We start from the raw sequence: 25,315 nt of genomic DNA, 5'->3' as shown, positions 1-25,315 counted from the left end.
ACAGCTGTGATACCAATAGACTTAACAGTAGTGAGTACACCCCTATAAAATATCACTTGAATGCCAAACGATTAAAAATAGCATCAGATTGTATTAGATTTACTCTGTCACAAAAGTCAAGCTACATACTTGTCCTTGTCATAGTTTCCACTTCGTTCTTCTTTAGAAACTCTTGTGTGATTATGTGCTTTGGATAGTTCTCATGTTGAAACATTCCTCTTTTTCAAGCTTCTGCAGACTAGGAGTCATCATGTCAGCCAATATGTTGGTTTATCCACAGACATTCTTCTATAAATGGCATCTCCTCAACACCTTTTGCCCTCATGCAGCCCCATATCATCACACTCCCACCTCCGTTCTTCACTGTCAGGATTATGCATTCACTGCGGTTGTTCTGATCACGTTCACACCAAACACGCTCCATCTGAGCCAAAAAAATCTTTCCTCGGTCTCATCTCATGATCAAAAGAATGTGCTCACACCTGATCTTGTGGTTTTGTTCAGAACAGCAAGTGAGGTTTAGTTTCTTAGAAGTTGTCTACGGAAGCTGACATTATGCAATATCCTTCACACTGTCAGAGCTGTCACTGACGCTCTGGTTTTCATGACAGCACAAGTCTGCCATGTTGGAAGCATTTACTTGTCTTTTTTTAGGGCTTGATTGTGCAAATACTGCGCTATCTGTATCTTCATTTCAGGAGGACGACCACTGCAGCCCTGATTAGCTGTATTGTAGCTCCTTCTATGCTTCCTGATTACTGCTGCAACAGTGTTTCAACCTGTTCTTCAACTGTCACAGAACCTCCTGCATCATTTCCCATCTTTGTGAAGGCCATGATGAAAACACGCAGATAGACACAGAGCATAGGTCAAAAACTGAAGTTTTGGTGTCCACGGCTTATTTTAGAACCCCGTTCATGCAGAAATCATAGGTGGACTCAGTTTAGTTTCAGTGATCACAGTTGTATTCACCTTTGTTGCATTGAGTTCCTACTTTGAGGCCTGCAAGTTCAATAAACTCTCTCTAAAGCATTTGTTTGTGATTCATCGGAGGAAGTTCTCTTTTGGAGAACTTAAAAATAGTGCCATCATTTGCCGTCATTGAGAGATGACACACTTTTGAATCATTTGACATTTTAAGTGACATTGTACAGAGCGTACTCACTTCTGCTGAACATTACTGCACTTTCCACTTGACTTCTCTCGCATGTCTCACTGCAGGCTATGTCAGAGTTACTACGTGGACTAGATATGCAAACATCTGGGTGATGCATTCCCAGACTCTCTAAAAAAAAAAAAAAAAAACAATCAGAAAGTACTAGGGCAGCTTTTTTCCCTGTTCATAATAGCAGCATGTGCACATTGTCTTTAAAGTGACATCTGAGCGGGGTCAGTGCATCCAGCCAATTAGGCCATTAATGGGATGAAATGTTTGTTTCTTTTCCGAGCAAACAGCCTGCTGCCACAAGTTGCCATCCCAGACGTGGCTCCTGGGATTCCACTCATAGCGGCTTTGACCTCATTGTACATCCAGCTGCAGCACTTCGCCCGTTCCCACTGGCTCAGCTCTCCAGGGAACAGTTTTTATTTCGGACGAACAGGAAAACATACTTTCCATTTCCATTTTTGTTGTCTACTCTCCAGGCAGTTTGGCTATGAACTCGTTGAAGAAGACAGACACTCACAAAAAAGAGATTGAGGACACGTATTCCTTTTATTTCGAATGCTTTCAGAACTGAAGAGGTGATTGTGTTATCAAGGCCATTTTAAAGTAAGTGGCTATTTGGAACAAACGTCGACCTCACGCTGCATTAGTGTAATTTAAAGCCTCACAGACTTGGATGTTCCCTCCTCACAAGATGTAGTTCAACTGCCAAAGTGACAAACAACATGACACAAACTGAACTGACATGTCTTCGGTCTCCTGTTTGTTCCTGCCAATGACACAACATCAGCCCGAGTGACTGTAATTCTCCTGATAGGACTGTGGAGACCTCCTGCTCTTTACCGATCAAAATCAAACGCACATGTCACGCCGACAACAAGAACAGGACAATACTCTGTGTTTCAAAAGGCCTTTTATTTCCTGGTGTTTCTTCTTCTTTTCTTTTTTTTCCCCCTCACCTGCTGCAGACGCAAAACAAAAGATGCACAGACGCCTTCAGTCAATATGCATTTTTGATTTATTTTTTTGTAGGAAAATAGGCCCTTTTTCACATGCAAATGTATTCATCAAAGAATATGAAAAAAATCTTTGCCAGGGGATACCAGAATGGCACTCAAAGAAACGTACATTTTACAAAAAGGCATAGAAAAACACACAAACACACAAATGCATGTATGAATCAGAGTTTGTATTGGTAATATCACTGGTTTTATTGTCACGTCCCACACGGGCGACTATAAGAAACATGTAGGGGAACAATACGGCCTCACTATTCCTTCTTCTAAGTGGACAGACAGATGCTGAGGATGGAAATTGTGGAATCCCTGATGAATAGACCCACAAAAGATTTCATCTGCTACAACCGGTTTTCATTCTCCCACTGTGTTAATGTACAGTACAGAGATAAATCACAAAGGAATAATTGTCTTTCTAAGCATCACTCCACCCTTAAGTGCCGATAACGCTAATCCTGCTGTTGCCTCACACCTAACTCATAATTCTTTAAGCTGCCGAGTTCAGTGGAGAATTAAATGGCTTTCAGCTCCTAAGTGGGTCTCCACCCGAAGATGTGCTCAGATGCATTTTGTCTCCGTCAAATGAAACATGTCTCCAAGTTTGGTGCAAACGTTGAGCAAAAGTGCCAAAAATTGTTTAAAAAGGCCAAAAGAATTGAAGCTTGTTCATGGAATTTGCAGCAACTTATGCAAATATTGAAGGTTTCCTGTTAGAAACCGGGACAGACATGCAGATAAAACACAAATGTTTGTTATGGATTGAGGAAATTTCAACCTAATATGCAATCGCTGGTGAAAAAAGGTTGAAAAATGGTTAAAAAATCATAAAAGGATGGAAGCGTATTTTGTGGAATTTGCACCATCGTGCACAATAATGAAAAATTCTGTTAGAAACCAGCACAGACATTCAGCTAAAACCTGCAGGACTATTTTGTTTTTGACATTTTCTACCTAATATGCAAACCTTGGTGGTGCAAACGTTTAGCAAAACTGCAGAAAATGGAAAAAGAAAAAATATATCAAAAAGAATTGAAGGATATCTGTGGAAATTGCAGCAACTTATGCAAATAATACAGATTCCTGTTCAAAACCATTACAGACATGAAGCTAAAACATACAGCACACTTACATGTTGAGAAATGTTCTTCCTTATACCCAAATATTGGTGCAAACATTCAGCAAAAGGGCCGAAAATATAAAAAAAAAAAAATCCAAATGAATTGAAGCGTATTCATGGGATTTGCAGCAGTTTGCATAAAAATGAAAGACTCCTGTTCAAAACCAGGACAGACATGCAGGTAAGACCTGCAGACTGCTGCTTACACAAATAATAGAGATTCCTGTTAGAAACCAGCACAGACATGTAGCTAACGCTTGAATGTTTGCTATGGGTTGAGAAATTTTCCACCTAATATGCAAACATTGGTGCAAACAATGAGCAAAGGTGTTGAAGCTGTTAAAAAATGTAAACGGATGGAAGTGTATTCATGGAATTTGCAGCATAAAAACTGATGATCCCTGTTCAAAACTAGGACAGACATGCAGCTAAAACTTGAATGTTTGCTTTGTGTTGAGAAATTTTCCACTTAACATGCAAATGGACGTGCAAATAATGAGCAAAAGTGTTGACGAAAAGTTTAAAAATCAAAAAGATTTGAAGCTTATATGTGGAATTTGCAGCAGCATGCACAAATAATGAACGATTCCGTTAGAAACCAGCACAGACGTGGAGCTAAAACCTGCAGTACCCCACCCTCTTTCGTTTCTTGCAAATGCAAAAGCTCAAAACGTGTGTTGACAGATTTATATGTGACTACAGGCACCTCGGTTTGACCCACATCCTTCAGGTGCTTCTTTAAAAAGCCCAAACTTTTTTTGGAGACACGTGGTTCTCACAAGACGGCGACAAAACGCAGAGGGGCCTAATAAAAGCAGTCGTAAAAGCTATTTTGCTTGTTCCCTTCCTTTGTCAGTCGCTCAATAGAGAACAGAAAGCAGGGCAGAGACAGACACAAAACCGTGCTACGGGCCAATTCTCCTGACCTGGATAGCTGCCCAGATTCCTAAAACTTTCTCCTAAAAACAGCAGCCTAGATTGGGTTTGAAGATGTAAGGCCAAGCTGCCAGTCATGCAGACAGGAGCAGATGGGGTCTTTCAGTCCCCTCATGGCAATGACCCCAAAACGCACTTCTTAGTTCCGTTCTTTAACAGAAAGTCGCCCTCTTGTGGCCCCAGCTGGAGCATCTGTGCATCACCGGCTGCCTGCAATCCATTTATACTGACGTCTGTTTGCTTCTCTTGAAATAGTTTAGTTGGGTAACTTTGCTTACTGGGGAGAATTTAATGAGGGTTGACTGGCAGTGATTGGGAAACTCTCAGTAAATCACCTGCAGCTCTTTGGGATCAGAGTCGCTGTAAGTCGCTGCTCAGACTGAACTACTTGTGGTGATTTATGTCTGTGTGAAGCTGGCTGAGGTTGTTCAACAGACATGTGGAGCCCAGCGATGAACAAACCGACCAGAGGGAGTGTTCCTGTTCATGCACAATACATATACACTGTAAAAAGAAAAAAAAAAACTCTAAATGTATGGAATTTTTCAGTTTTTGAAAAACACTGAAAAATTAATAAAATGAGAAAAAATGGACTGTGAATGTACACGTCTAATGCTAGCTTTAAATAAAATTCAATTTTTAAAAAAGAAATATAAAAAGGTTGCAAATGTATTGTGATTTCATATATATTTTCATTTTATTTAACAGGTGAAACTGTTAAATTAGAGTTTAATACTGTGAATATATTCTAAAATTGCTGGTTCTGTAATTTTATACAGATTTGTTTTTTTTGTCAATTAGCAGATTGATTTACAAATATCTAACCATGTTGTCTAAAATGTAGAAAAAGGGTAATTTTTACATCATATCTGACATAAAATAACATTAAAACCTGTCACTTTTGAATATGCAAAAAAAATCTTTTTAAGAGAACTGATTTTTTTAACCAAAAAGACAAATTTAATATATGAAACATTTCAAATTATAATGAAGGCTGTATTTTTTTTAAAATAACATTTTAAAATATATTATATTAAATGTTATATAAAATATGCTAAATAAATAAAACTGAAAAAAATGACTGTGAATTTGCATGTCTAATGCAAAATAACAGTAAAAATAAGTAATTGTGAACAACCATAAAATTTCCAATAAAAAACAACAACTGTTGTTTTTAGATTAAAAAGGCTGTTAAAATACAATTGCAAATTTATCATATCTTTGCAATATTTTAATTTTTATTTAATGAATAAAATATTAAAATCTGAGTTCAATGCTGTGATTATATTTCTTAAGTCAGACACAATTTCATCTGTAATTTTATTTATTTATCATACATTATTTTATTTACTTTATATTACTTTTCCCTCACATGAGACATTACTCTTTTAAATGTATTTGCTGCTATTTTTAATTTTTTATCTAAAAAGACAAATTTATCATAAATTGACTTTTTAAAAAAACTATTTTTATTTCATAGCCAAAGCTGTTAAATTTGAGTTTAATACTGTAAATGTATTTCTAAAATTAGACAGAATTAGTGACAATTTACAGGGAAAGGGTATTTTTTCAGTAATTCTATATAGTTTTCTTCATATATGCATTATTATTATATATTATAGGTTATTTTCATTGATTTTACACATATTAATACTGCTTATTAAACTTAAAAAATACTAATTAAGGCTTGAACATGTATTATTAATCATTGAAATTACTATAATATTATTTTACTGTAATTTTCGGTGCCCCAGTTGCTGGAATAATACCATATTTTTACTTTTTTTTTTTACAGTGCACATGTAAAGGAATGTAAAGGAAGCCGTGCCACATTGTACAGCCTCACAACTTCGACGGGGATGTTTTGTTCTTCTGTTCTTCTGCAGAGAAAGATTCAAATGTTTCAGCACAGATTTGTTAAATCAGGAACAGAATGTGTCGGTTTTTCGGATTTGTTCCGCTTTCCAAATGTGCCATCAGGAAATGACAAAGCAGTGGCAGCTTATTTGGAAAGCTCCAGTCCTGGACAGCTTGGAATGGTTTGAACAATTTGGCACTTTACGTCGTTTTGCCAGCACTTTCCATCGTCTCCACACGCAGCTGTTCAGCAGATCTCAGCACAACGTCGGAAAAAGGAGTAACACTGTTTAGTAAAATACAGCCCAGAGGACTGCTACATACATACATTAAATACTAACACTGCAACATACAAGGAAAAGACTGACTTTTTTTCTTTTTCACATCATTAAGTCACCGCAACTGACATATTATAAAAATATACTATGTCATATTTCACATTTTTTACAATCGGAAGGCAATTCAAATCACAATAACCATGAATATTCCTACAGCTAATTCGTCTTTAAAAGATCTTGCTTCTTTTTTGGAACTTTATTTTACAAAAAACTTTAAAAAGTGTTTTCATATAAAAAAAAAACCCACTGGCTCGAACATGAAAATCGACTGGAGATTTTAAATCCTGTTCCAAAAAAGCAATACACACACTGTAATACAAAAAAAAAAAAGAACAAGTGACTTTTACAAAAGGGTTGGTCTCACGTAGGCATATTTGCACAACTGGAGTAGCATGGCCACAGTATTCCAAAGCTACAAACAACCAGGCTTCATAGCAGCCCAGCAGAAAGTCTTGGCACTGACGCTTGCATCACACAAACAGTGTTTGGTCTCACTATGCTAGAGTAATGGCTTTGAACCTTTTCCCATTACGACGCTGTGATTTTGCAGCCTTGTGCATCTAAACACTGAACTGGGAAGACGTATGTGACACACTAACAGCTGGTTAAGGTGTTGCTGGATGCAGGTAGCATTTGGCAACTGGAATCTATCTACTCCCCCTATTGTAAAGTGAAGCCCCTGCAGAAGTTACCACCAGGGGGCAGTCTACTACAAGGCAGACAGTGAAGTCGCCTTGTTCAAAGCCACAGAGAGAAAACTGAGACGTTGAGTAACAAGGTATAAAAACTGGATGCACCTTTTTTGTCTTTTTTGTTGTTGTTGTTGTTGTTGATATAAACCTGCTGTACTCATCTGGTTCCTGAGCAGCAGCTGGAGTAAAAACAAAAAACAACAAAAAAAACATACAAACACAATGCAAAGTCACAGCAGAATAAGAGGACCATCATAACTGACAGGATGCAGCCTTCAGGAAGGTGATGCCCTTTGCTGCGTTTGTGATTCGTTTTATTGCATTTAATTCCTTTTATTGTGTCCTAACAGTGTGAAGTCGTTGCTTTATCTTGCCGGAACACCGGCACCCGGCGTTGTGGCGATTTCGGGCAGCGAGCTAAGCCGTATCTGGGATCTATGTAATTTGCGAGAGAACTCATTACGATCTTCCAAAGCTGAAATCCCCCTAAGACAGGACGAACAGGAAGATGACGGAGGTCAATAATGTGACTCGAGGAGACATGTAAACGACAGACGCAGTTTGTGTTGGTGTGATGTTTCAAGTTACACGGTGATAGCCCAGACAAAACTACTTGTCAGCTGCAATATCACAATTTCATGTTTTTTGTTTGTTTTTTGACACAAACACACATCTTTCTCCAGCTTGCAGGATTCTTTAAGGCACAGGGGTGTTTAAATATCCGAGAAAAGATTGCAACATCTCATCATCCAGTCTAATGTATATACAGTTCATTTCACTGTTTCTGGGGTTAAATCCATACCGACGGCTTCCCCTCTCCAGACTTGCTGCTGCTGCTGTTGCTGCTGCTGCCTCCTCCACTGCTGCCTCCTTTACCGTGCTTGAACCGATGCTTGCGCTCCTTCTGAGGCTGCGGTTGGGGCTGCGGTTGGGCCTGGATGATGTTACTTTGTGGCTTGTCGTCCTGGTTGTCCCCGAGCTGCTCCTCGGCCCGGTGCTGCTGGCTGTAGGCCTGGATGGCTGCCTCCAGCTGCTCGTGCGCCTGCTGGATCATGTCTTTGTTCAGCGCCACTCGGGCCTCCCCTCCAGTGGGGAAATTGTCCTCATTGCTGCCAAACTGCTGCTGCTCCTCCTGCGCGATGTTCGCCCGGTTCTGCTTGCACGCCATCTTGGCATTGCTGAGGTCGGTGTAGGGCATCTGCTCCGGCTTCACCACGATGTTGTAACCGGGCGGAGCTGATGGGGTGTTCCAGGAGAAGGGGTAACCGACGTAATCTGCGGCACCATCCCCACCCACCCCTCCTTCGGAGCCGGCTTCAGGCCCGGTCCCCCCCACGGAGCCCTCCACACCACCGTTGTTGCCCAGCAAGCCCAACTGGTACTCATCTTCCTGAGGCGGGCAGCGGCGGCGGCGGAGAATGTCACAGATGGATCCGATGCCCAAATGGAGCATCTCCCAGATGTTTAGCGTGAGGCAAAGAACGGTGACGCCGTACATGATGCGCAGGAAGATGGTTTTCTCAGTTGGCCTCGACACAAAGCAGTCGACGCTGTGGGGACAAGGTTTCCCCGAGCAGATGAACACTGGCATCACACGGAAACCATACAGCAAATACTGTCCTGCGAGGAACCCTGCTTCTAGTATTGTTCGGGTCACCAGCTGCAAGACGTAGACCCTCATCAGCCCTTCGTCCTGGATTCGCTTACGCCCATCGTGACGGATCTTGGGTCTAGGTGTCGGCTGCAGAGGATCCCTTGGCCTTTTTGGAGGCTCGATCTCCGGCACCTCATAGATCATCGGATCGTCCTCCTGGTCCTCCTCGGTCTCCTCGATGCCTCGATGCTGCCTTGCTCCGAAGCAGATTTTTCTGGGTTTTCTGTGCGTGTATCCTCCTCCTCCTCCAGTTCTAACTGCAGCAGCTCCAGCTCCTCCTTTGGCTTCATCTAATCGTGCAATCTTGTTGACGGCGTAGCCCATGTACATGAGGGAAGGCATTGCCACCAGGATGATCTGGAAGACCCAGAAGCGAACGTGGGATAGTGGGGCGAAGGCGTCGTAGCAGACATTCTCGCAGCCCGGTTGGCCCGAGTTGCAGACAAACTTGCTCTGCTCGTCGTAGTAGATGGACTCTCCCCCGACAGCGGTGAGAACGATGCGGAAGACGATGAGCACGGTGAGCCACAGCTTCCCCACGAAGGTGGAGTGGTTGTGGATCTCCTCCAGCAGCCGCGTGAGGAAGCTCCAGCTCATGGTGTCGCTGGACAGTGGGGCAGACAGTGTCCCTCTCTCACCTGCTCACAGACTCTGCAGAAAACAAAGGCGAAGAAAGAAAACAGAGTTAGTTAACTCTACAGGCCTCTGGCAGGATATCTCAAGAATCACTCCATGTAAAATCAAACAAATCTGAAAAAAACTCCAACCTGATCCCATCAGAAGCAGCTAATTTTACTATGTTTGATGAAGTCGTGCAACATTTTACCTTCATACTATGAATATTTTCCTGAGTTACAAGAACTTGAAGTACATAAAGCTTTTTCATCCATTTTTAAACCACAATTTCTTCAGTACAGGAGAGACATGACATAAAATGATGACAAAAAATAAAAAATTATCATTTGAAAAAAAATACACTAAACATTGTTTAGAGTTTTGGCCTGAGTTTTTAGAGTTAATGTGTAAATAAATGTTTTTCTTCTGTTTTTTCAGTAGTTCTTACTTTTAATTTAACAGAACAGGATACATTTGTAACAATAATAATAAATTGTTAAAAAAAATGACAGTGAAAAACTTTTCCTTTTTCTAACAGTGTAGCTGTTGCAGTCTAAAGATACAATCTCTTTTTTCAGTACAATTTTTTTCTATAATCAACTTTGAGCATCATCGGTACCCTGGATGTGTTTCTGTTTTCTGATAATTCACCAGAGAAAACTTTAAAAAGTGCATTCTGGGTAAACTTTCAAGGCTCATATCAGCATGTGTGATAGATGGTTGGTCAGAAAATGAAAGGATCATTTTTAGACAATTTTGATACCATAATCATCTATAGACATATTTTCTTCTCAAAGAAAACAACTTTCTAATATAGACATAGTTTGACATGCGCAAAATGTGAATCAAGGAATTAAAAACACGATAATTCACACTTCAAACCTGTTTGATTTTTTAAATTATTACATGAAACGCCAGTGTTGTTTCTCCATTGTACAGTCAGAAGCTACATCTGATTGATTTTTCACACCGTGACCCTCAAACATTTCACAACACGATCGAAGCATCAAGCAAAATTTGTCCAATTTTTTCCCCAGTAAGACTTAAATCCTCCAGGAAGTAGTATTAATCCTGCAAGTTTGGTAGCAAGATGTGAAAGGGGGTGACACAATAAATGCCTTAATTAAAATGAATGCTCCTCTTTAAGCTCCGGCAATCAATGCACCCTTAATTTGATCTGTTGCTCGTTGCAGCTCCAGTGCACAGCGAGGTTTTGCTGTCAAGTTTGGGCTTTTTAGGGAATTAGACGACCAAACAGGGTGGAAAGAGGATACCGGTATTAAAAAATACCATCAAACAGCGCTGAGAAGGAGGCGAAATAATCCAAATAGGGAATTTCGCTATCACCAAACACACACACACACACACACACTTTATTTAACAGCCTATCTCTTTCAGGGGGGAAATAAATCCTCTTAGTGAGCCTTCTTCTGTGTGAGGTGCAGTTTTCAGGATTGTATTAACTTCGCTGGTTTGTTCTGGTTGGTAGGTATTGCACGTTATATTGGCTGTATATGTGCAGTTTGTGGAGCATGTTGCCTTATGTAGGTTAGGTCTGGGCTGCAGGCAGTCCATCCAAACCAGCAGAATCAGCAGGTGGCTGGGCACAAACCGTTGGAGCGGGATTTCAGACAGCAGAGCCACATTAGCTCAGGCGGTGGAGCTGAACCCAAACACTGGCGTCCCTCAGGGCGGCTTTGGGGGATGAGTGTGACACCTCCACACAACTTTCCCCCTCATGAAGCTGCAACGGCGCGTGGCTTATTGTCAGCTTGACTGAGAGGAAAATCCAGCCATGAATACGAGCTCAGATTGGGGGGGTTTAAAGGGCTTGCAGGGGCGATATCCTTACCAAGCAGGTTGAGAGCTTAGAGGGAAACTCAGCCTTCCAGCGTCTGCTCTGCTTTGTGTCTGTTGTGGAGAAAGGCCCCTGCGATAAAACATATATCGATCACTGTGACCATATAAGGAGACAGTAGCGAGGAGGAAGATGTCAGGAATGCTGCCACGTGCACGCTCGGGAGCGCACGGCGGTCTCAAAACTGATTCCTGCAAACAGGCCCGAGTCCTGCGAGCGTCTGTGACCGACATGTATGAGTAAGCAGCAGCACATGGCCGAGAGTCAGAGCAGCGTCCTTCCACGGTCGAGCTCCGTCTGACTTTTCTCTGCATTACATCACTGTGTTTCTTTACATAACTCACTCTGGGCTGCACAGTTGTCCTTTAGCTAATTATATCCAGACAAAACAGGCGGCCGCAAAGGTTAAACTGCTCAATTTGATACGAAGATAAAGCTAGTTTGATGTTTCGGAGCAACAAATGTAGGATTTTGTTTCGTGTAGTTCAAATTTCTGCAGTTTTTGTCTGTTAAAACTGCAGCATTTTCTATAAACTTCACAAGTCATAGATGAACTTCAACGTGTCCACTGATGAATCTTTGTGGGGTTTTTTGAGTATTACGGTGCATCAGGAAGCATCCGACTCCCACCCTTGACCAGGAGAGACGCTCCAGCTTCATACAGCTGCTCGGCTTTCATACTGCTGCTATCTCAGCCACATATAACCTGGCATTTTGCCTTCTCATCCAATTTGTGTCTGCAGGAGCTAGTGGGGCAGTTAGGGGTAAGAAGCTGACTCTGTGCATTAAGCTACCGGGGTGAGTCAGCCTCCCGAATAGCTCGGCACAGACGCAGCAGGCAGCGTTCTGTCTGTTATTCTGACATAAAGAATGAACAGCAAATTGGTGGAAATCACGTCACACAGGAAAACATCAAACAGCTGCACCAGACTTCAGGTTCAAAAGTTGGAGGGAAAAGCCCCTGAGGTGTAAACTCATATCGCAAGAGACGACTAATGAGCTTTGAGAGGGAATCACATCTCAGGATAAGTGGCTCCATTAGCAGGAAGGGTCACGGCTGAGTAATCTCAGGTCAGCAAACTCCGAAGGATCCGTCTCTCCGAGCCCTCGCAGGTTAAAGTTCAACACTAGGGATGAACTCCGCACGTCCCAACCCAACGCTGCCACTCAAACAGACAGTTATAATTACAGCTAGCATCGCCGCAGGGTTCCTCCGAGGATGCACAGCGGCAGACGTACAGTGTACATACGCTGCCACGTGCCTCAGAAGGCTGCGACGGTGAGGTTAGCCGAGGCTCCTTGTTCACCACACTGAGTCACCGTCAGCTCCGGCTGCAGGGCCCTGAGCTGGGGAGGGACACCAGGGGAATGAGCCCATCGTGGGACAAACCCGGCCGGAGCACGAGGGATGACTGCAGGTGGGTCAGGGCTGATTTGCACAACTGGGACGTGTGTTGTAACCAGCATGCATCATCCAGGGGACCTCTGCTGCAACAGGTGAAGGTGCGGAACAGATGTGCAGGGTAACACCAGCATTTTTATAGTTACAAATGCTAACTTTATGGGCCAAGAGACGCAATTAAGTTACCGATTACTGCCTGAGAGATGCGCACTTGTACTTTCCTTTCTTTTGCTATGCTTTTCACATAAATGCATGCAGATAATGCAGGTAATGTTCAATATTTATCTTGGTTTTTTTAAATATGCAACCAGAAAATGTCAGGTTTCAATCCCATAAAAAACATCTACAAGACTAAATTTCTAAGGCATTTTAAGGTGTTTTTTTTTTTTTGCATATTCTGCATCAATGTGACCTGTTTCATTAATATTTCCTGGTGCAGATGCAAGTGCAAGATTCAAATATAAGTTGCTGCTTTTTTTGTCACATACAATATTACAGTGTTGCTGTAAGCAGTGGCGTCCTTCAGGGTGTTCTGCTATAGATCCTTGCTTCTTGAATGTTTCACGTACCTTAGACTCATGAACACCGATGTTAGCCAGTTCCAAAGACGCCTTCAAATCTTTGGCTGTCACTCGGGTTTGGTTCTTTTTCATTGTGCTCTTGGGGTCATTTTGATTGGGCGCCCACTTCTTGGTAGAGCAGCTACAGTCCCAAAGTGTCTCCCCATTTGTAGGTCGTTTGCCTAACTATAGACTGGAGAATTTCTAAAGTCTTGAAATCACTTTGGAACCCTTTCCAGCTTCACGTAAATCAACAATTCTTGACGGTAGATCCTCAGAAAGCTCTTTTTTGCGGAGGCATGGCTCACAAAAGCGTATTATTCTTGTAGTTTGAGTGTTTTTTATCCATCAAAGTAGCTCTAGTCCACACCTTCAAACTCATTTTCTTAACAAGACTCCAGGTATGCTAACACCTGACTCCAGTTAGCTTTTTTGAGGTCTTTAACTTAAGGGTTTACATACTTTTTCCACTAGCATTATGAGGGTTTTATGGTTGTTCTCAATAAAGACATGAAAGATCATAATTTCTTTTTTGTTAATATTTGAGGAACATTATATTTGTCAATATGATTGACTTAGATGAAGATCAGATCACATTTTATGACAAATTAATGCAGAAAACCATGAAATTCTATAAGGTTCACATGCTTTTTCTTGCCACTGTATGTAGTAAAATATCTATAGTATGTAGAGCGACCATTTCTTTTCCCAGTATTGATCACACTTGTGGACACTTGATAATATGTTGTTTATTAAAAATTTTGCTAAATAAATAAAGAAATTCAAATTTTGTTTCTTATTTTTTATGATTTATGGTATAACAACGGTGTCATACTGAATAGTGAACATTTCTGAGTTTTCTCTGCTAGAAACAGCTGCAGAGATTTAAAAACAAACATACAAGTTCAGGCTACAGCAAATAATTTAGGCGTTTAATTGCTAAAATTTGATATACGGAGGTCAAAGGTAACTGCTGTGATCGCCTGAGAGTAAAATGAACAAAACAAATGATTAAATCATTAATAAAATGGAGTTTTATTTTTAAAAATTCTGCATAAAACATATTTCTCTGGGGGGTTGATATATGCAGATGCATGTATGAGCATGCAAACACACTAAGCCACATGCATATTAATGAGCACAGGCCAAAGGCATTCCGGTTACTAGATGTACTGTAAAGCATTAAATAAAACGGTCTAATGAGTGTATGTAAGGCTAATAGGTTTACTAGCCTGCGGTTAATGAAGCGAAGCATGCTAACGTGCACGATTATAGACAAACAAAACAGATTTAACTGCTCTGTAAAACTATTATTGCTATTTATAGATGGAAATTTCAGATAATTAACATTTAAATATGAATATTGTCTCTTCATTTACAGACAAACGTACTTTTATATCTGCACCAGCTCCTATTTAACAGAAAACAGAGGCTTTTATTCCTGCAGAACACCAGCAGCAGCGTTTCCTCAGACCGCTCCGTCGTCGTGCTAATCATCAATTAGATCTCTCTTAGTGTTTTTAAAGTGATTGTAAAGATCTGAAGCCGTCAGCGCTTCCTGCAGCCAGCTCTGGTTTGGCTCCTGATCGTGCTGATCTGCTGCTGGAACGCTGCCTTTAAAACACTCCTCATTTCAACTTTACTCCTTTATGTGATTCTGATCGGCTTCTGAGGTTTGTCTGCAACTTTTAATGACTGGCACAGTCTGTCTTTCCTTTTAGTGTCTCAGGAGGGAGAGATAATCACATTTATTATCATATTCTGCTCATTTTACACACGTTTGCATTAAATTTACTGTACTTTCAGCTTATTCATAGTCATTTAGAGTAGTATTTCATGTAATTTCTGTAGGTTTTAATCACAAATATGTTAATTATTCAGATAAAATTACAACATAAATAAGGTCAATTTCATCCTCTTATTTGATTTCAGACATTATTTAAAGGTTTGTGGGGTTTTTTTTTCATTTTGTCTGATTTATTTTCTCTTTTTTCCCTTCATGTTATGGTAGCAAGTCTGAAATAAATGATTATATAAAAAGTCATGCCTGGACTATGTTGTCTTGTTTATATTGCACATTTAGGATCTTATTTATTATTTAAAATTGTATAATTTACCTCTTTTTTTATTAGAAAGAAAATGTAACTCTGCGTAAGTTATTATTATTATTATTATTAGTAGTAGTAGTAGTAGTACTACTAGTAGTAGTATTTACTTCTTTTGTCTTCACCGATGCTTTTTGTCTTAGAAAATGTTGCTAATTCTAATTTATTATTTCCATAATTAATAGGATTGGTTGTAATTTTTGTCAAATATGCAAAAATAATAGATGCCAGACCTTTATTCCTAATCAGCTGCTGTTGTTTTAATTAATTTAAACAAACAATAAATCAATATCAATGTCATTTTTGTGTATTTTGGACTTCAAATTAAGAAGAGTGAGTCTGTCAGCCTTGACAGAACAGAGCAGGTTGTCTATTTTCTGTCAACCGATCACATCTTTTAACTCAAGGTGAAAATTTACATTTAAATTGTATTTTCACCTCAAATTATTCACTAGTCCTTAGCACCAAAGTTCAGAGCTGACAGTAAAAAGAGTTAATTGCACTGACTGCTTCAAAATCTGCCATAATAATAGAAATCCTCTGCAGAAATTTAATCAGTGAAGTTCTAGACCAAAAGTCATTTCTGCGCATGAAGCTGCTTTGTGCACAGATTTAATATGCCGCCTTTGTGCAGATAAATCAAAAAAAGAGAAACAACTTTGACTGCGTTTAAAAAACAGACAAAGCAGCTAATAGTAATTAATTGGGAAGAGATTCTGGCACAATGGAGTCTATTGTGTGAGGCTGAGCGAGCTACTTTTTCAGGTGCTGCAGTAAAAAAAATGTAGTTTTGATATGATTGTGGCTAAAATATTAACTCCACAGCTCACCGGAGACACTCCAGCTTACTTTAAAGGCGGTAAAAGTCAGAATAAAAGACTCAGAAAGTTCTAAACGGGCTGTCGGGGAGCTCGGAGTGAGTTTGGTGTTGCTCTTCTTCATGTTTGAGGGTCAGTGCCACAGTGAACTCTTCCATTTGTTCTGCCGGTGGCATCTTCAGGCTCCACTGATGCCCTTCTGAGCTCCCACCTTGTCCTGCACAGCCTGAAATAATCTGCTCCCACACCAGACATCTGTCCGCTACAACCCCTCTTTGGATCGCCGTTTGTGCCTTAAATCTGGGCTGTTTTGATGCGACGAGACCCCACACTAAACCACAAAATATAAATAAATAAAAGGTCACGATATGAGCAGAGATAAGCACCATTACAGTGCCGCACAGACGACCGACTGCTGGCTAAAGCTCGGCTTAAAAAGCACAGGGGGGTTTCTAATATCATGCTCCCTCTTCTGCAAATCTGAAGGGTCTGGATAAGCTCCTTTGTTAGGCAGAGATAGTCAAATCATCAAAAAAAATCCCACCCTGGCTAAAAATGGAATTCTTATCGACATTTTCTGGTTGTCAGTTTTTTGTCTCTGAGCAGCAACTTTGTTCAGAAGAAGACACAACTTTGCACTAAGTTCACTCACAGGCTAATCTCTGCATTTGCACAAACACACACATTCAACTTACTTGCAGGAGGCATCAACGCACGAAGCCATGAAACACAAACAAACTACAAATTCCAAAGAAGTTGAGTAAGACAGTGCGAAAACCCCAACTTGGGCCTCCAGACTTGGAGAAATCCAAACTAGCTAGGGGATAAAAATAGAAGCTGCAGAAGGGTTTTGCAGGGTGGTCCATGATCAACTGGAAGATGTGGATGTGCAGAGATGGATGAATTTGCTATTCTTCCTCATTTTGCACGAGGGGAGGCGTGCTCTGGAGGTCTGCCTCTCTCTCCCGAGTGCGTGGGAAACTAAAAATTCCCTCATTAATAGTGTCCGAAGGGAAGGAACACAACGGCAAACCGGTTCCATATGTTACGGCAGGAATCTCTGAGGCGACGGCAGCCTCTGTGAGCGCATCTGTGCTTTTTATTCAGCTTCATGCGGGAGGGAAAATGCACGGAAATCACCTTGTTAGCGACGGAAATGGAAGTTTTGTGGAGAAGTTCAAGAACTCTGCACCTTCAGTTCGGATTAATCTAGTCGAGAAGTCTCAGGTTTGGCTTCTTGTAAGGTTTGAGCATAAATGGTTGGTCAAATTCTCATGATTTGAAGCTTAAATGGACAAAAACGAGCTAGAAAAACACACAAACAGCGTACTCACTCTACTCTGCCAGATGCCAGGTAGCGTCTCCTTTGTCTCCCAATCTGAGGACCCCCATCGTCTCTGTCTCGGTTTCTCACTTTCCCGTCTTTACATACTCCTAACATCAGCTGACATCAAACAGAACTGACCCCGAAATCAACAAAAAAAACAAAGCATCCAAAGAAAAAGCCACGGCTCCAAGGCCGTCCTCTTCCCGAGCGGCGCCTTGTGTTTGTGCCCAGCCAAGTGTGAGCTCTTCCTGAAAGCGAGAGGGGATGAGGGAGGCAGAGCATCCTGCCTCAGTGGTCCTCACTTACCCCCCTCATCCAACCCAAACTGGGTCACGGCTGGGGGTTGGGGGACGGGTGGCTGTTTGGAGGAGGTGGTGGGGTTTTAATGCCCCTCCGAGGGGTAAAGGGAGGGGAGGTCTGCTTCTGACAGACGGGGAGAGGATGGGAGGAAGGTATCAGTGGGTTCTGGAGGTAAATGATGCTGAAGTCAGAGATTCTAACAGACGTCCGGGAGCCGAAGAGCAGCAGGACGGGACGAGGATTCGGGTAAAGGTAAGATTCAAACCAGTCTGGTTTTTGTGCTTTTCTAACACTGTCAAAGGTTTAGATGGAAACTCTCACCCTCTCAACCCCAACACTTAATAATTACATAATTTAACAGACAGAATCACTGGATTTTCACCTTTTCAACTGTCCTACTAGTCTGTGACTGAATCTGAAAACTGAAGCTTCATATCAACATATTTCATCAAAATCACTTCATTCTGCATGTCTCGTTTAAAAATGTACAGAAAATACACTGTTTGAATTAGCAAGATTCTGTAAAAAAAACAAAACAAACAATTCTGTGTTCATCAGTGGAAATGTGGAGCTATTAGTGATTTAGCTGCAACCACTGGTCACCAGTCAGGGATTTTTTTAGCTGTACAGATCAGAGTAGTATACAACAACTAAAATGTAAGGAGTAAAATATCTACAGTATGTAGAGTCACCATTTATTCCTGTATTGGTAACACATGTGGGCATAGTTTTTATGATTCTTGCTACGGGATAAGGTAAGAGTTGCACTCTGTTAATTTGTGCTTTTCTAACACTGTTCAAGGGTGTTTCAGATGTGTTGGGTTTCAAATGATGCAATCTTGCAAAAATTAAACCACTTATCAGACAGAATCATTGGATTTTCAGCTTTTCAACAGACCTACTCACATGCAATGTGCTGTTTCATTGGAAAACTTTGTCTAATCTCAGCTTCCCACAGTGATATTACATCAAAATCACTTTATTTTAAATGTCTCGTTTAAAAACCCACAAAAAATGAATAGTTTAGATTAAGAAGGTTCTGTAAAAAAAAAAAAAAAAAATCTCCGTTCATCATGGAATCGTGGAGCTATTCATGATTTAGCTGCAACCAACAGTCATCTGATAAAAATTCTGGGATTTTTCAGCAGCAAAAAGCAGAAAAGAGAGAAGTTTGTGAGTAGTAAAATATACATAGTATGTAGAATCACCTTGTTTACAATATTGTTAACACTTGTAGGCATAAATAAAGAATTTCAACTTTCATTTCTTCTTTTTTTAATGATTTATGACATCATAACTGTGTCATACTGCACAGAAGACATTTCTGAGTTCCCTCTGCTTCTAGTCATCGTTGTATTGTTTCCATAGAGGTGCAGTGATTTATTCTACACCTCATTTAAAACATCGCCAAAAAGAAAGTGTTTGCACTGACAAAATTCTGTAAATAATGAAAGATTCTGCACTCCTCAGTGTAAACGTGAAGCCATTAATGACTCAGCTGCAGCCGACAGTCACCTGATAAAAATTCAGGGACTTTACACTCAGCCTCAGTTCAGCGTCTGTGTTTACACAGAGCAGAAAGGAGACAAGTACGGCAATAAATTAAAATATAAGTAGTGAAACATCTGAAGTATGTAGGGTCACAACGTTTTCCAGTGTTCATAACACCATCTGAGCACTTAGAAACACAGCTATACATGTTCATTCCAGGTGTTTTTTTCTATTTTTTGTTATAAAAAATAAAGAAATTCAACTTTCTTTCTTATTTTCTATGATTTCTGTCAGCATAACTTTAACATGCTTCAAAAAAGACATTTCTGAGTTCTCTGTGCTTCTAGTCATGGTTGAGCTGTTTCCATAGACGTGCAGGATTTTAGATTGCAGTTTAAAAAAAAACCCACAGTGAGGAAAAATGTGACAGGAAGCAAAAGCCTGTTACGAGCTGAAAGATGCCATGTGTTGCATATTGAGAACCGTACATATTTCTATGTTTTTCTCTTTTGTCAACACAGTAAAAGCTTGTGGGCTAGGTTGGAGAAAAAGTGAAAGAATTGAACAATGTTGCATGCTGAAAGAAAATTAGTTTGGACGTGTTTCTATTTCATTTTTAATCAGTTTCAAAAATGCCTAAATCTTAAAGAACTGATCCCAAAAAATGGATTCAAAACTACTTTAAATGACTTGGAGACAAACACATTCAGATGTAGATGACATCTTCATTGTCTTGATGTTTCTATTTTTGTAATTTTTTATCAATCCTTTTTCAAACTATTTTATATTAATTGTAAGAGTCACACTCAGAAGTTTGGTTTTTGTGCAGTCAGGTTTCAAAGGACCATTATCTTGCAAAAAATGCGATATTTAACAGAAAGAATCATTGGATTTTCAACTTTTCAACTGTCCTACTCATCTGTGATGTGCCATTGAGTCTGAAAACTGTACCTAAACTAAGCTTTTTATCGAGATATTTCATCAAAAAGACTTCTTTCTACATTTCTTGCTCAAAAATATACCATTTGCATGAGCAAGATTCTGTAAAAAACTGAAAATTTCTTACAGTTTCTTACAGTTGTACATGTTAATTTCAGGTTTTTATTGATTTTTTGTAAAACAAATAGAGAAATTCAACTTCCTTTCTTTCTTTTTCTGTAGGATTTATGACATTATAACATTGTTATACTACACACAAGTTTAAATTTTACAACTGATAATTAGTCATGTTCTTTGCCTTAATATTTATATTCTTGTCATTTTATGAAACTGTAATCTTTATCTAAACCCTTTTAAAAACTGTTTTATGTCTGTGATCTTGCAAAACGGATTGATAATCTCAATGACACTTGTTCTGGTTAAGTAAAAGGTGAAATAAAAATATTAAATAAAGCAAAGACAACATCACTGAGGAGCTTTTTAGCCATTATAATAAAACTCCTTAAAGCAGAAGCTCCTACTACAGAACTGAAGCTTCATATTAGGTTTGTTCTTTGCGACCTTCTGCAACAGAAGTCAGTGAAGTTACTGGAAAATGTCTGGCGGTAAAAAGAGAGTAACCAGAGTTTGAACTTTGCTCTCAAGGTCTCGGCTGTCATGTTTGGAGTGCGACACTACGAATGCCTTCCAGGAGAGACTGAAAATATGTGGAGTCCATATTTAAACGACTTTGCCTCTGTGCCCTCTCAGTTCTCACTTTTTCAACAAGCAAGAAGACATCGCAGAGACGCCGAAGATCTTATGTTTCACGCTCCTCAAAAAGCCACAGACACTCAAGATAAATGCAAGGGCTTAACGATGTATATTTTGATGAGCTACTAATTGGTTAGAGCAAAAAGTTTTCAGCTTCTTCAATGTGAATCTTTCTGGTTATTTTCCTCCTTTATAACAATAAACTGAATATTTTTGGGTTGTGGACAAAACAAGGGATTTGCCATGTTTTGGAACCAGTAATTTACCTTTTCTCTATTTCAAATTTTTTCCAACATTTTCTGACATTTTATAGAAGTAATTGATTAATTAAGAAAATAATGAACAGATGAATCATTAATGGTCTCCTTAATACCTAATAATCTATATCATCCCATAAAAAAAATCATCAGATTTTAAACTTTTTGACAGTCCTACTCATCTGTGACCAGCCATTCAGTTTGGAAATTTAACCAGTCTAATCATGATAATTCATCAAATTCACTTGATTCCATGCCTAATTTAAAAATTACCAAAAAATATACTGATTATGCTGATAAGATTCTGCAAAAAACATAAAATTCTGCACTACTCAGTGCAACTGTGATGGCACTTATAACTCAGCTGCAATCGACAGTAACTTGACAAAAATTCTGGAACTTTTCGGCTGAATTGCAGGCAGTGTCTACACAGAGCAGATAGGAATCAAGTATGGAAACAAATTAAAAAATCTAAGTAGTTAAATATCTATAGTATGTAGCATCATCATTTTTTCCCCAAAGCTTCCATAACTCCTCTTAGCAACTGGAAGTATCTTGCACATACTGATTCTGGGTTTTTCTAGGCTGCTTCCATAAAGGCACACAGCTTTATATTGCAGTGAAAAATGGGCCTATAATAATCAAAATGTGACAGGAGAAAAAAAAAAAACACCCAGAAACAGATTAATTGACATTTAAAATAACTGTTAGTTGCAGCCGTAGTACTAAATATAGGTCATTGGTCTCCTTCATACTTGATAATTGCTGGCAGCCCTGGAAAAAGAGCATATAAAACTCTACAAATGTGCAATAATAAGCACAACAGCAGCCAGATGCTGTCAGTGGCAGATAAGCTTCAGAATAGATTTCTTCCCTGCACCATCAATGCTTAGTGTTAGTGTAAATTTTGTGGGGGGGGAGGCATTTATACGTCACCAAGCTAAACTATAGGCAACTTTTTTTGAGAAATTAGGGCGAAAAATGTACCTGGAATAATGCTTATTGCTGTAGGAGCCTCCAACAGGGTGCTACGCATTTTAAAAAGCTAGAACAACTCAATATTGGCCTGTTTTTGACTCAGAAATACTGCGTCACTGCAGCTATACTCACAGTATCCTTCTTACAACATGCAAAATGTTTCATATCAAGTCTAAAATGGCAAAGTTCAACAAATAATTGATGCCAAATGGGCCACAGTTTAAGAATATTTGCGTCTAACTACAAAAACTGGAGCTTTATGCAGAAAGTCATGAGAGGATGCTGTAAAGTCTGAGATAAAAGTTGGGAAGCATCCAAATAATCATCTGACCCTGCTCAGTCTAAACACTAAACGTCAGCCTCATGGACTTTTCGTCGCCTCTGCTTGCAGAAATATGGACACTCGATCATAATCCTCCATCACATACGGCCTCTCAGAGAGCCGTAATCAGGCGACAATAAAAGATGCCCGTTTGATATTGTCCAAATCCACTCACCAGTGGTGGTTCGCTCAAATTAGCACACTGCACGCTATCTCAGCCTCTTTTCTTATCTCGGCCCTCTGAGCCGACCGGTTGCTAACACCGAATTTCACAGATGGAGTGCTGAGAAACCGCAGCGTCTAAATCCTCTTTAAATTCACATCGTGTCACTCAAAGTCCACGGCTTCTGCTAAATATGTTTTCTTTAATGTACAGCTATCACAGTTCTTCATACACATTAAGCTGATAAGGATGGAAATATGGGGTTATTTCTGGACAAGCCGTCTTGTAATAACCTTAAATAATTTGATATTTCCTTTGATGTGAGGAGTTTAATGGAGTTTGTTTTTAATGATCTGATCAACCTTCTGAACCCAAGCAGTTGCTGTGTGTTCTTTTGCTCCTGTTACATTCATACCCACTGTGGCCTTGTTTTTCGCTGCAATATAAATTCCCTCACCTCTATGGAAACAAAACAAACATGACTAGAAGTAGAAAAAACTCAAAAATGTCTTCTGTGCAGCATGACACAGTTAAGGCGCCTAAAAAGTAGATATTATACCATTTACATTTTCACAACTTCGACACATTTTTTGTCATTTTGCTCTGCACATCAGTTGTAGAAAGATGTTTCATCATGCAGAATGGATCTTCCAACAACTTGCTCCTATGTATGCTATTTTTTATTCATAGAATATGTTTTATTTTCCTCTTGGTCTAAAACTGTCCAAAATGATTTGAAATGTGTCTGAAGTAACATAAAACTGTTCAAACTGACTCATGAACTGTCCAAAATAACTCAAAAACTGCATGAAAATTACTAATTACTAATTAATTTTGTGTGAGATGACAATCTTTGAGTCATTTTGGAAAAGTTTTAGTCCAGTTTGAATCTCTGCTCATCAGCTGTAGAAAGACGTTTCACAATGTTGAATGTACCTACCAATAGCCTGCTGTTAAAAAAAACAAATGTAAGTCCAAAATCTGGCAATTTAAAAAAAAAAAAAAAAAAAAGTTAAAAAAAAAAATTTAAATTAAAAAAAAAAAAAAAAATATATATATATATATATATATATTTTTTTTTTTTTTTTAACATTTTTTTAGACTCAGATAAATGGTCTAATATCGCACTTTTTCTAAATGCGTCTTTACCTTTTGGGGTTGAGTAGATGATCCACTTTTTGTCCCGTTTGTTTCATTCTAATGCCTTAATAAATTCTCTAATCTTTCACATTTTTAAAATATGACAGGCATATCAAACCCAGGTTCAGAAGGTTTCAGATTATGTGGCTGTGAGTGTTGTCTGCAGTCAAACACTAAATAATACACAATAAATCACCTTGTAGGACGTCATCTGTGTTTGTGTGTTTCTGCTGTATTTGACATTGTAGCTGCAGACCCTGGCAGCACAGAGTTAGAAATGATTTATTGCTGTAATTTTCTACCAACACAGAGTGGAATGACCCACATTATTGTCCCTGTGAGCTCAGGTAGAGCATTTGACTGCAGATCCAGAGGTCCCCAGTTCAAACCTGGTGGTCCCTTTGAAAGGAGCCTCATGGTGTAAATAAAAAGCTGCTTTTACAAACTGTGACACATCAGCACTCTGACTGGTCTGGTGGCTGCTTCAATAGGAATTCCATTTCTTCTTTGAACTCATCAAAGCTTCTTATTGTTCACAGAGTTTTCAGCAGCAGAAGCTCACAGAATGCAATCATTCCTCGCACCGAAGCAGCTGAGGCTCTTTCTCCTGAATCCACAAGAAATACTCCATCTATACAGGTTTTATCACACAATATAGAGTTTGTTGTTGTTTATGGGAACACAGTCAGAAAAAGAGGCGCTAACTGGAACCAGTCATTCTTTACAACAGCTTCAACCACAACTACATTAAAATAAAGACAAATAGCAGTCACTGCACTGTAATAAAAACATGTTTTAGCACAAATAGTACAAATAATAATTTCTAAAATTACAGAAAAAAGTATTTAATTATATGTTAACTGAAATTTTACAAATACGACTATGAAAAAATATTGACATTCTCCAGATATTTACTGTTTTTTATATGCAAAAAATGATAAACATTAAAGACCGAAAAATGGTAAATAATTCCTCAAACTGTTATTTAAATTTTTTTTTACTGTTTTGTTAAATGACAGATAATACCTAGTGAAATCACAAAAATATATAAATTTATCATTTTCAGGAAATTAAAAAAACATGATAAAACTGTAAATAGTATCCAGATCAAAAATCATTATTTTTGCAAAAATTTATTTTTTTTTTTGGACAGTGTATTTTACTGTATTTAAATCCACTAAAATTATGATTATTTTACTGGTATTTGCTGTTACTTGATATAAAAATGATGCAAATTAAAGATTAAAAATTATAAATAATTCTTTAAAATTTCAAGATTTCCCTGTTTTGTAAAATGACAGATTTAACTAGTAAAATCACATAGAAAAATAATTTATTATTTTCAATTTTAAAAAAGAGGCTAAAACTGTAAATAATATCCACATCAAAAATCTGTATTTTTGCAAATTTGTTCTTTCAGTCTGTAACCATAAAATTACACTATTTTTGCATTTAAACCCCTAAAATTATGATTATTTTACTTATATTTGTTGTTATTTTCACACTTGCTAC

The 25,315-nt window shown here is 39.0% G+C and overlaps 1 protein-coding gene across 2 annotated transcripts in view; it reads right to left on the bottom strand.

Annotated features, from left to right (window-relative positions):
* Nucleotides 1-2,164: 2,164 nt before the first annotated feature.
* The window catches only part of gjc1 (gap junction protein gamma 1), a 60,634-nt gene continuing 37,483 nt past the window's right edge, over nucleotides 2,165-25,315 (bottom strand). The window contains exons 1-2 of one of the 2 annotated variants that reach the window (XM_023268447.3): nucleotides 17,468-17,735; nucleotides 2,165-9,426 (exon numbers count right to left, since the gene is read on the bottom strand). In XM_023268447.3, coding sequence (XP_023124215.2) covers nucleotides 7,912-9,372 — 1,461 coding nt within the window. In that variant the 5' untranslated portion in view covers nucleotides 9,373-9,426; nucleotides 17,468-17,735 and the 3' untranslated portion in view covers nucleotides 2,165-7,911. Of the gene's footprint in view, nucleotides 9,427-17,467; nucleotides 17,736-25,315 lie in introns of those variants that run through there. The other variant, XM_035947340.2, reaches the window with a different exon arrangement.

Source organism: Amphiprion ocellaris, chromosome 19, assembly GCF_022539595.1.
Source record: "Amphiprion ocellaris isolate individual 3 ecotype Okinawa chromosome 19, ASM2253959v1, whole genome shotgun sequence".
Lineage (NCBI taxonomy): Eukaryota > Metazoa > Chordata > Actinopteri > Pomacentridae > Amphiprion > Amphiprion ocellaris.
Note: the sequence above shows the minus strand (reverse complement) of the source record. Positions and strands in the feature narration are given on the sequence as shown.